Genomic DNA, 12,237 nt, shown 5'->3' with positions numbered 1-12,237 from the left:
TTGGGCAGCCTGCTAACACCCCGGCTTGCTGCAGGGAAGCTGTGCCCTGAGAAGCCACAGGTGACACAGCAACTGCTGGCAGCAAGAGCCTCATCCCCCTCCCAGGCAACGGTCCCTGTGCACACCTGTCAGAGTTCATGTATAGCCTGGCATTTGGAACAGGAGTTGGGAGCAGGGAATGGAAATAAACAAATCCTTCAGGAGGAATGGTGAGGCACTTGTTCTCACATGGAGAAGGAAGAATTACCAAGTCAATACACCACTATTTTCTCCTTTTTAGTCCTCATAAGAATAAAGCATAGTGAGAAAAAGGTGGGTTCTGTTATTCAAATGACTTGCACTAAGAATCAGCTCCAGCACTTACTACCTGTGAGCCGCAGAGACAGCGCTCATCAAATATTGCACGTGCGTGTGCTTCGTTTACATCCCAGATTCTCTGGTGTTAGCACATGTGATGTGTTCTGGCCAACGGACCATGGGTGGAACTGGCAGGTGTCACTTCCAGGCCAAGGTCATTAAGAGCCACTGTGCTCCTTCCCTCCCTTCTTATCTTTCCTGCTACAGGGAGGCCACACGCACCAGCTGGCACAACTTCAGGAGGGACAAAAGGCACATGACCTTCATCAGACTTTGCACAGGAGAGAAATAAACCTTTCCATTATCAAACCACTGAGATTTGGAGATTAATTTGTAACTCTAGCATCACATAGTCCAAAATATTAATACCCTAATACATTGTGTAATATTTGATCTCACTGGAATGAAAATTACTTAACTTTCTAGGCCATTAGGTTTTTGTAAAAACTTAATATATATTTATGCTATATGTAATACCTGATACAGAGCTGGCATTTGATAAATATTAAGTCTCTCCCTTTAAGTTGCTGTTGATGTCATTACTATTGTTATGGTTAGTACTGTTATACAACAGACAAAATAGATGCATTTTAATAAGCAGCAACTGGGTCTCTGGCACTCTGCTAGTTGTTTTTCATAAGTTATCACATTTCTGTAGCTAAAGAAGCTACAGCTCAGAGAGGTTACTTGTTCAAAGGAACACAGCTAGCATGCAATCAAGCCAGGATCCAAAATAAAGATATCCTGACTCAAAGGTCTCTTATTCTATGACACTCCTATTCACATTTTTCAAATTTTTCTGACATGGAACCCGAGGCTCAGAGATGTTAAATAAGATCACCAAAGTAATAACCACTAGAATAAAATCAAAAATTGACAAGTGGGACCTAATTAAACTAAAGAGCAAAAGCAACTATCAACAGAGTAAATGGACGACCTAGAGAATAGGGGAAAGTATTTGCAAATGATGAATCTCACAAAGGTCTAATATCCAGAATCTAATGAACTTAAACAAATTAACAAGCAAAAACAACAACCCCATTAAAAAGCGGACAAAGGACATGAACAGACACTTCTTAAAAGAAGACATACATGCAGCCAACAAGCATATGAAAAAATGCTCAGCATCACTAGTCATTAGAGATATGCAAATCAAAACCACAGTGAGATACCATCTCTCGCCACTCAAAATGGCTATTATGAAAAAGTCAAAAATTGGCCAAGCACAGTGGCCCATGCTCATAATCCCAGCACTTTGGGAGGCTGAGGCAGGCAGATCGCCAGAGGTCAGGAGTTTGAGACCAGCTTGGCCAGCATGGTGAAACCCCGTCTCTACTAAAATACAAAAGCCAGGCGCAGTGGTGCACCTCCCAGCTACTTGGGAGGCTGAGGCAGGAGAATCTCTTCAACCCAGGAGGTGGGGGTTGCAGTGAGCTGAGATCGCACCATTGCACTCCAGCCTGGGTGACAAGAGCAAAACTCAGTCTCAAAATAAATAAATAAATAAAAAGTCAAAAATTAACAGATTCTGGTGAGGTTTTGGTGAAAAGGGGATGCATATACACTGCTGGAGGGAATGTAAATTAGTTCAGCCATCATGGAAAGCAGTTTGGAGATTTCTCAAAGTACTTAAAACAGAACTACCACTCGACCCAGGAACCCCATTACTGGGTATATATACAAAGGAGGATAAATCGTTCTACCACAAAGACATTAACATTCATAAACATATGCCTGTGTATGTTCATCACAGCTTTATTCACAATAGCAAAGACGTGGAATCAACCTAAACACGCGTTGATGGTGGACTGGATAAAGAAAATGTGGTACATATACATGATGAAATACTATGCAGCCATAAAAAAGATTAAAATCACATACTTTTGCAGAGCACTGATGAAGCCAGAGGCCATTATTCTAAGCAAATTAACACAGGAGCAGAAAACCAAATGCCGCATGTTCTCACTTATAAGTGAGAGCTAAACATTGAGTTCACATGGATGCAAAGAACGGAACAAGAGACACTGGGGCCTGCTTGAGGGTAGAGGGTGGGAGGAGGGTGAGGATCAAAAAACTGCCTATCAGGTCTATGCTTATTACCTGGGTGACAAAATTATCTGCACATGAAACCCCTGACATGAAATCAATTCATGTAACAAACCTGCACATGTTCCTCATGAACCTGAAATAAAAGTTGAAAAGAAAAAAAAAGTAGTAACTGCTAGAGTCAGAGAGTTGTTTATTCCTAGCCCAATGCTGCAATGATATGTTGATTAGAAAGGATATAAGCACAATTATTTCCATCCCTCTTTTCCCCAACCATTGTCCAGCCCCTTGTACGCTGTGAATGGAGGACCCGGCATCTCCAGATACTGTGGGCAACAGATGAGAGGGAAGAAGGAAGTTATGCTTTAATAAAAGGGAAACTGGATGCTTTGCTCAAAGAACAGCTTCTCAATAAAGTTCCCAGTGAAAAAACCCACCAGCTGAAAATAAACATTGAAAGAGCTTCCAAATCTCTGTCAGGTGTCTGTCTCTCTCTCTCCCTCTCTCCTCCCCACCGCCTCTCTCTCTCTCTTTCTGTCAATCTCTCTCTGTGTTTGTTTTGGAAATTTGAAGAGAAATCTCTAGCAATGTGGATCCTAAAGCAGTTTACACTGAACCAGATGGTGCCTCTGATTAGCATCAGACTAAAAAGACACATTTCTTGGAGATGAGGTTCTTGTAGGGACAAATCTGTTTCAAAGGCACAGAGGGTTTGCTTTTCTTCTAGACTCCCCTTGGAGCTTTCTCCGGGCATATCTGTGCATCCTTTCTCCTGTCATCACCACCAGGCAGGTCTGAGCTTGTGCTGGAGAAGACAGCAAATTAGTGTTTGTAAGTTTCTCAGTTCTCCTCTCACTGAAGCCTGAGGTCATCCACATGGAGCAAGACATTCCATGTGGGAACCTGGCTGGTGCTGACTCCTTACTCCTGCAATTCCTAGGCTAACTAGCCACATGTGCCACTGATGAACCAGCAACCCAAGAGGACCCATTCTGTGACTATTCCCATTTTACAGATGCAGAAATTAAGACTTGCAAGGATTAAGTAATTTACTCAATATCACAGGTCAAATCAAAGTTGAGGCTAATTGCCTCCATAAAGAAAACAAGGAAAAAACTGTGTGTGGGGCGTGTGTGTGTGTGTGTGTGTGTTAAAAGAGCCCTGAGGGGTAAATCATCAGAGAGGATAGCTGTCAAGTGTCCAAAACTATGTAACTATGTTGGAGCCTGTAGTAACACAATGAAGTGAGAAATCACAAACATTTCACCTTGACCTCTACTTCTTCCAGGCATACGTAACATGGCCCCTTTACAAAAACATTCTAGGGAAATAAAAATTGAAAACAACAACAACAACAAAAAAAACACATTCAAAGTCAGAATGGAAAGCATGTACCAACCAAAGCCCTTTTATTCATTAGGTCCTGTGTTTCTCAGACGCTGAGGAAAACCATGTAGCTTAGGGTTATGTGCAACTATCAAACGTTAAGGGATGCCCTTATTGCAAGGAATTTAAAGGTCAGCACAGAAATTGGGATCAGCAGGAAAAATAACCACAACACCAATAATAACAATTACTGCTTAGTATGAAACATTATGCTGAGCCCAGTGCTGTGTCAAGTACTTTAAATGCATCATCCATCTCATTAGCCCACACTATCACCCTCTAAGACAGACGTTATTGTTCTTATTCCCATTTTACAGATGAGCTTACTGAGAATCAGAGAGGTTTAGAAAATTACCCATAGTCACATAGTCATGTAAAAAGCTGAACCAGGAATTAAACTCAGGTCTAGTGTGACCCAAGAACCACCGTCCTTAACCAGTAAACCCTTCTCCACCTTCTCCATAGGATCCTTCTGATGACAGGCCAATAGGGTAGTCTGCCAAAATCTCAGAAAGTGCTTAAAAGCCTTCTGGTCCCTCCGCTTAATGTCAATACAAATGTTCAAGGCTGTGAGTACAAGCAACTGTCACTGAAAATACTCCAGGCAATTTGCACATCTGGCAGTTAAATGAGCGCAGCCTCAAAGCAAATCACGTCCCCGAGGCACAGGACACTTCACAGGGAGAATAACAGGAGGAATTTCATTACTGCTCAAACTTGGCCAGAGGAATCACACTCACCTTATTTAAGGGTATAAAGAGAGATGCTTACCCAAGGGCAATGGACACCTAGTAAGCATAATGAATTCAGGTTTTATTCATTGGGAACTTGAGGATTTAAGAAAGGGGATGAGCTGAAGTTTCCCTTTGGGACTATTTTGGTAACAGGGCTCACTTAGCAAATAGATGGTGGGAGAGGAGTTACCTTTCAGCTGTGAATAAGGTCATACGACTTTCACATGTGAGCCGAGCGTGGCTACACTAATTACACTTTGCCTCCTCTTTGAAAGGGGTCCCCAAAGGACACTTTGTCTACCTCTAGTCTCTGTATGTATTTAAAGGGAAGAATTTTGCTTTCTTTTTTAATTGTGTACAACGCCAGGGCTGGCCTTCTGTCAGTTAATATTAATCAGAGGGTTTTTACTGAATCTGAAACCCAGACACACAGCAGGACTGAGAAGCAGCAGCTGTCCAGCCTGCCCTGCCATGATGCTAACCCTCAGAGGCCTCCTCCCAGCCCTGGAGATGTGGCTGCAGTAAAGGAATTACTCCGACTTCCAAGAGGCTGGAATTGACACCACATGCCCAGCCCAGGCCAGTGCTAGCACTCCATCTGGCCTCGATGCCAAGCCGGGCCCCTGACAATGACAGCAGCTCTGAACAATGAAGAAGAGCCAAGTAGCCCACTCCCTGCTGCCTGTGCCACACCATATGCGTAGCTAGAGTCGTCCTTGTCATGTCTCTAGGATGGGACTCAATTTGTCTCTGCAGTGGCACCACCTGAAATCCTGAGAGGGGCTTCCAGGGCAGGAAGGGGCAGACATATTTCAATGCTTTTGGGGTGAGGGCAATTTATTTGGAGGTGGAAATCAGAACTTTAAAACCATGGAAGTCTCACTTTAAAAAAGCACAGTAACACAAGAAGTGCAACAAGACTTACCAGAATTAGTCTCCATAACCTCACAAAAACCACCTGGCTCAAACAAACTACATATTTATTGGATTAATCTGTTGTCACACATCTGTCTAAAGGGTCAGGAAACCACACACATAAATATTAAAATCACAGGAACATTTTCATCCCCACATCCTCCTCCTACCCTTAACTCTGGGGATAGGATACAGACAGCAATTCTGGATGCACCATGTTAACCAGGCATTGGAAAAAAACATCTTTACAGTGAAGTGGTTCCTGAATATTTCTGTGATTACCAGGCAATTTGCATAAATATTCAGGCTTCACTCCCTGAATAAATTCCAGTTGGGTGATGGCTGATCCTCTGAATTCTAAGACCCTTTGTTTCTTGCACAGTTTGCTTTGCATTTTATTATTGACACCAGTGTGGATAGAGAAATTGAAAATTGGAGAGGTTGGGTCTTAGGATACAGAAAAAAGTACTGACCCTGAAAAGTCATTTCTTCACCCTTACAGAAAGGAGTGAAGGAATGCAGTTTCTGAACAGGTCATTCTTTTACATGGAGCAAAAGGCATGATCCATTTTGAAAATCTAGGCATGCAGAGCATTCCTAGAGATGAGCTAGAGGATGAATATGAGCTTCTGAATCCTGCCTCATCAAATCTGATGGAGCTATCGACATCCAGTTGACTGACCTTGAAAATAGGTAACTCTAAGTCTTCTGCCCGTGGGGCCCAGTGGTGACCAGTTTAGGGTAAGCAGAAGCTCTGATCATAACTTCTGTGCAAATCCACTGTCATTCCGTGATCTCCCAAAAATATATACCATTAAGTGAAGAAAGGCAAAGTGCAGAACAGTTACATACCATGCTACCATTTGCATGATAATAATAAAGAGTATATAGCATATAAGTAATTGATTCCACATCCACAGAGTGTGCCTAGAAGCAAAGACAAGAAACTGGATATGCCTTTTGCCACAGAGAACGGGATTAGCCATGCACAGGGTCTGGAGGGACCATTTCCACATGGTACCCTTTCATACCTTTTCATTTTCATCCATGTAAATGCGTTACCTTTTCCAAAATAATTTACATTTTTCTAAAAACTTTTAAAAATGTTAATTCCTACTCAATTAGACTCTTCGAGCTAGGTCTCAGGAATTAGCATTTTAATAAGCTCTCCAGTTTATTCTTACACACTCAAAATTTTGAGAACTTCCCTGTGAAAGGCTCTTTCTACTAAAAGGAACTTTATCCATTTCTCTTTGAGTTAAAGACAGCAATAATAAACCATACAGGCGGAAAAAAAAAAACCTCATTAAACTTTCTCAAGAGAAATAAACAATGCAAACTCAGCTTTCCTAAAATCAATTTAGATTCTGATATCTAAGTTGTCAGCTACTTTCTACTTTTTGCATTTATGCAGACCAAGGGAGTTGTGAGAAAAGAGATGTTATAGTCACTGGACAGGTTGCCCTCTCCTGCCAAGCTTCCCCAAAATGATGTGGGGTTTATTGGCCCCTTACCCCACCCCAGCAAGGGTGCTGTGTACTCACCTTGCTTTTTAAAGAGGTTGCTCTGGACTATCTCATTCATAGACTGTACTTTCTGCTTCTGGAGTTTCACAGGAGGGATGCAGGTGTAGAACTCATACAGGAGTTGGCTGAGGGCAGGAAAAATAGGAACTGGTAGAGCAAGGCAGACCCATGTCTCCCAGCTCATAGCACTTACAGTCCATCCCTGGACCTCTAGCTCTGGGAAACCCCCAAGTCCTGGCAGAGCATGAGGTGCAAGGTAAGCCTTCAGTAAAAATGTACAAGTCGTTCTTGGTATAGAATATTAGCAGCATTAAAAGAGACGTAAAAATCTGAAAATACCCAGAGCCCTGAGCAGTTACTGTGTACCAAGCACACACTTTGCATTTTGCATTCATTGTGCCATGTAGACTTCATAACTCTACAAGCTATATACAATACTTATCCTAATTTTATAAGTTAGAAAGCTCAGGTTTAGAAAGGCTAACTTTTCTAAGGTTATGCAGCTAGGAAGTTAAAGAAACAAGAGTTCAAAACAAGGTTCTGACTTCATTACCATACCATTTTACTTACAAATGTTTCATGCTTGGTAACGCTTTATGATAAGTTTTAAAATCAAAATCTCTAATTTTTTTTAAAACTATGAAAAATTGTGGATTAGAACCAGTTTGGGACATCAAAAGGGAGATAGCTCTTCCCAAATAGGGTGAGAATCAAAATACCCTGAAACAAAATTATAGCCCTTGTGGGCTTTCCAGAATAAACTTATTGTATTCATTTATTCTTTCAAGGACTTATTAAACATCTACTTAATATGAGACAGGCAAAGCGCAGAGAAATGGGGATATAATGGGAACAGACTGGGTCCCATTTGGCATGGAACTTACATTCTAATAGAGGTCATCAAATGACACAGAAGCAAACAAATCAATACACAGTGATGTATGCAGTGGAGGAAATAAATAGGGAGCTGTGTCAGAGAATAATGGCACAGGGGCTGGGGGAGAAATTTAATTTATTTACAATACCCAGCAGTGGCTTTTCCAAGATAACATTTAGCCTGAGGGTCTGAAGGATGAGAAGGAGCTAGCAAAAATCTTCCATATGAACAGAAAAAGGACATCCATGAAAAAACCAGTAACATCTGAATAAAGTCCAGAGTGCAGTTAAAAGAACTGTATCCATGTTAATTTCTCAGTTTTTATAAATGTGCCACAGTTATTTAAATGTTAACATTAGGGGAAGCTGGGTGAAGGGCATATGATAACTCTCTGTATGTAATCTTTGCAACTCTCTTCTAAATCTATAAGTATTTAAATATAAAAAGTCTTTAAAGTCTGTCATCTGTAAACTACAGTAAATTTTTTAAAAAGAAGAAGGTATATCTGATTGAAATGCCCCTATTCCAACAGCATAATCACATTAAAATAATGTGTTCATCTATGAGCTGAACGTAGTTAAGAAGTAGAAGGCAAAAGGGAGCTGTCTCCATTATCTCTTTAGGTATGCTTGGGCTGTTCTCCATTTGCAACTGTGGGGTCTACAAGGCAAAGAGTGGAACCCAAAATAACCTTCAGGCCCAGGTGAAATGGAAACATTCATCTCAAACATCAATTTTTTTTAACCTATATGATTAATTTTCACATCACCAAAGAGGGATGCTTATTACACAGTTGGTTTTCACCAAAGTCTGGCACAAGAAAACCAAAAGGTAAAAATACCACACCGGAAACCCTGAAAACATCCCCTGCCACAGGTCTTCCCCATCCCCAAGCTGAGTGCCCATCTGGAGCTCCCCATAAGAGCCCTCCTCCCACTCTGAATCCCTGGCTTGCCAGCAGAGCCCAAGAAAGTACAACATGAGCTCTCACCTGAGTAACTTCGCATCAAAGACCGTTTCTACATCATGCAGGACAGATGGGATGTATTTCAAAGCCGCCACCTAGGTGGAATGTAAAATACATATGAGTGATCCTCACATCAACAAGTCTGTGCTGGCAAAGAGGGTACTTTGCAGCATGACACAGATCAGAGGAGAATGATTCTGCATCCTGGACATTACAATATTGATGGAAGCCTCTGTATGGACATCAAAACATAAGCACGGACTTCTTTGTATACAAAAGTGAAGTCACAACTCCTGTCTTCAAGGAGGCAATAACATAGACTAGAATGACCACAGACCTTGTAGTTCTATAGATCTGCAAATTCTGTTTCCACACCTTATTAGCCATGAGGCTTTGGACAAAACACTTAACCTCTCAGACATTTACATATCTGTGAAATAGACAAAGTTATATGTATTCTGAAGGATTGCGAAGATTAAAAATAATATATGTGAGGCATCCAACAGAGCACCAGGCCTATTTTAGTGCTCAATAAATGGTGACATATTATTAATGGAAGATGGTGTACTTGAATTGCTTTGCTGGTGACAAGTTATTCATATTTCCTCTCCCTGGCCACTTTGTGAATAATAGTGGGTATGTTTTGGTCCACTAGCTGGGTTGGGAAAGCTGAGCATTGCAGTGGATTGCTTCCTCTCTTAAAGTAACTGATGCATCCAGAGATAGGAGCCACACTCACCCCCTGCATAGCAACACCACTTGCTAAGCAGCAGGGCAGACTACAGTTTCAGTAGAAAGAACTGTAAGTCACATGAATGGAAAATAATGTTGAAGGGTCTAATGGAAGTATGCATTTTTTATTTATTTTTCTGTATATTTTAGGTGTTCTGTTATTAACGTGTATCACCCTTTAACAATCAGACTCAAGTAAAAAATCGGAAAATTACTTTCCTAAAGAAAATCTTCCTCCTAGCCATATACAACTGAGATTCTTAACATAAATAATGATTATGATTATCTCTAAGAATTCACAACAGGGCAGACGCTGTACAAAGACTGCTAATAGATTAGCTTATTAGTTACAACCCTGCAAGGGAAACATTATTTTCATAAATAAGGAATCTCTGGTGCATCACAATTAAATAACTAGCCTGGGGTTGAAAAGTTAGCAAGTGGAGAGCCAGGATTCAAATTCAGGCAGGCTGCACTCAGAGCCATTTCTTGTAACCCTTAAGCTACATGGCCACCTTACTCGAATAGCAACTCTCTCTCTCTCTATGCCTTCATCCCTTTTTTAATCTTGTTTATAATTTTTAAATTTTAAAAAGTCAATACTCTATGTTTGATGTAAAAACATTCATACCAGATAAGGCATGAGGGTGAAAATTGTTTCCAAAGTCCTATATTGCATCCTCCTCTGGGTCCCAATCTCTCCTCCCCAGAGAGGGGAGGACCACTGTTAGTTAACATTGTGGTGAATTTCCTTCCAGACTGCTTTCTATGCATGAACCTACATGTGCATGTGTGTGTATGTAAATATACATGTCTGCAACTTGCTTTTTGTAGTTAACTGCACACCAGTGGCATCCTGCCTTCTCATAGAGTGGATTCTTTTCATTTCTAACCACTGCCCAGCACTGCTCAAATGGGTACATTATACCTTCTTCAGCCCACCCCTGATCATAGGCTCCATGCTATTGTCAATTTTTATTATAAATACGTGGTAAAAAAAAGTACCGTTTGTATATGTGTAAAGATCCTTGTAGGATTGTTCAAAGAAGAATTAGTGCATGAAAACATATAGACATACACATTTTAGGAGAGATTGTCAATTACCTTAGAAGATACAGTAACCAATTTCCTTTAACTAACTGACCATTTCCCCATAACCTTGCTACCATTGGACATACAATCTTGTAGATTTTTGTTGATCTGATGTGTAATTTGCAACTCTTTGGTGGCTAGTATGGTTGAGCATCTTTTCCATATTTATTGAACATCTATATTTACTAAATTGCATGTTCATATCCTTTTTCTATTCTTATTTTGGGTATTTTTTTCTTATTGGTTTTTAAAATTTTTCATGCATCATTAATATTAACCCTTTTACAGTAACATATTTTACAAGAATTTTCTCCCACTTATCCTGTTGTTCCATTGCATAGAAAGATTTTAATTTGCAGGCTGTCATATTTGTCAGACTTTTACTTTATGGTTATTGGATTTTGTATCTAGAGATTTATTCTTTATTCTTTTAAATGTAGATTATAAGATAAAACAACATTCCAAAGCCATTGTCTCTGAAACTATGTTCTGTTGGAGCCTCTTGGCCCATAGGATGGTGCTAGGTAGTCTGTAGGGGAAAAGGGTTTGCAATCAAAGAATTTCGGAAAGCATTGGCTTAAGCAAAGATAAACCAGTGAGTTTTTTTTTAACTATAGAACTTTTCATAATTTTAATATGCTAAGAAGCATTATGACATTCCTCCAGGCAGTCACAGTATCCAGTACATTCCAACCTAGTTGGTCAAGGACCATCTTTATCAGGAAACATCAAGCAGATGTAGCAAAATCAGATGACTGCAGGACTAGACAAGCAACAGAAAGAAGTGATATGGAATGAGGACAGGGCAGTGGGAAGTGATGAGGTGTGTGGATTCCATTCTCTGCCTAAAGACTCAGTTATTCCTATCAATTGTTTTAACACTTTGATTTAACGCTTTGATTTGCTAGACAAATCAAACACAAATGCAGGCTGCATTTCTCCCAGGGGCTACTAATTTACAACCTCTAAAGTCTAAAGGGATACCATATACTGAGGCATGTGCCCTGAAAAAAGGCTAGTCCAAGCATTTCATTTTTTTTTTTTTTTTTTGAGACAGCGTTTCGCTCTTATTGCCCAGGCTAGAGTGCAATGGGGTGATCTCAGCTCACTGCAAACTCCACCTCCCAGGTTCAAGCGATTCTCCTGCCTCAGCCTCCTGAGTAGCTGGGATTACAGGCGTGTGCCACCATGTCCAGCTAATTTTGTACTTTTAGTTGAGATGGGGTTTCACCATGTTGGTCAGGCTGGTCTTGAACTCCTGACCTCAAGTGATCCACCCACCTTGACCTCCCAAAGTGCTGGGCTCACAGGCATGAGCCACCATGCCTGGCCTGGTGCAAGCACTTCTAGCAAACTGTTTCTTCATCCACTCTTAGGCCAAAGAACATACAGCCCACAGGGCCCTGAGCTCTCCACCCAGCACCGCATGAGCCTAGGCTCATTTGTTCACTCCTTGAGCCTCAGCCTCTTCATGATGGTGTGTGCTGAGTTTCTTCCCATCTCATTACTCAAGCACTGGCCATCATTCCCCACACCTGGACAGATTATAACGCGTACTCATCATAATTAAGACCAAAGTGAGAAACATGCACAGAAACAAACCCC

General features: G+C 40.9%; 1 protein-coding gene across 2 annotated transcripts in view; it reads right to left on the bottom strand.

Moving 5' to 3' along the window:
* Window positions 1–12,237, bottom strand: part of DOCK2 (dedicator of cytokinesis 2) — a 441,813-nt gene that overhangs the window by 309,931 nt on the left and 119,645 nt on the right. For both annotated transcript variants that reach the window (XM_031011390.3, XM_055387440.2), the window contains exons 24-25: window positions 8,833–8,903; window positions 6,983–7,089 (exon numbers count right to left, since the gene is read on the bottom strand). In XM_031011390.3, the coding sequence (XP_030867250.2) occupies window positions 6,983–7,089; window positions 8,833–8,903 (178 nt within the window). The remainder of the gene's footprint in view (window positions 1–6,982; window positions 7,090–8,832; window positions 8,904–12,237) is intronic.

This window comes from Gorilla gorilla, chromosome 4, assembly GCF_029281585.2.
Source record: "Gorilla gorilla gorilla isolate KB3781 chromosome 4, NHGRI_mGorGor1-v2.1_pri, whole genome shotgun sequence".
In the NCBI taxonomy this organism is placed as follows: Eukaryota; Metazoa; Chordata; class Mammalia; order Primates; family Hominidae; genus Gorilla; species Gorilla gorilla.
This window is presented reverse-complemented; position numbering and strand designations above follow the sequence as displayed.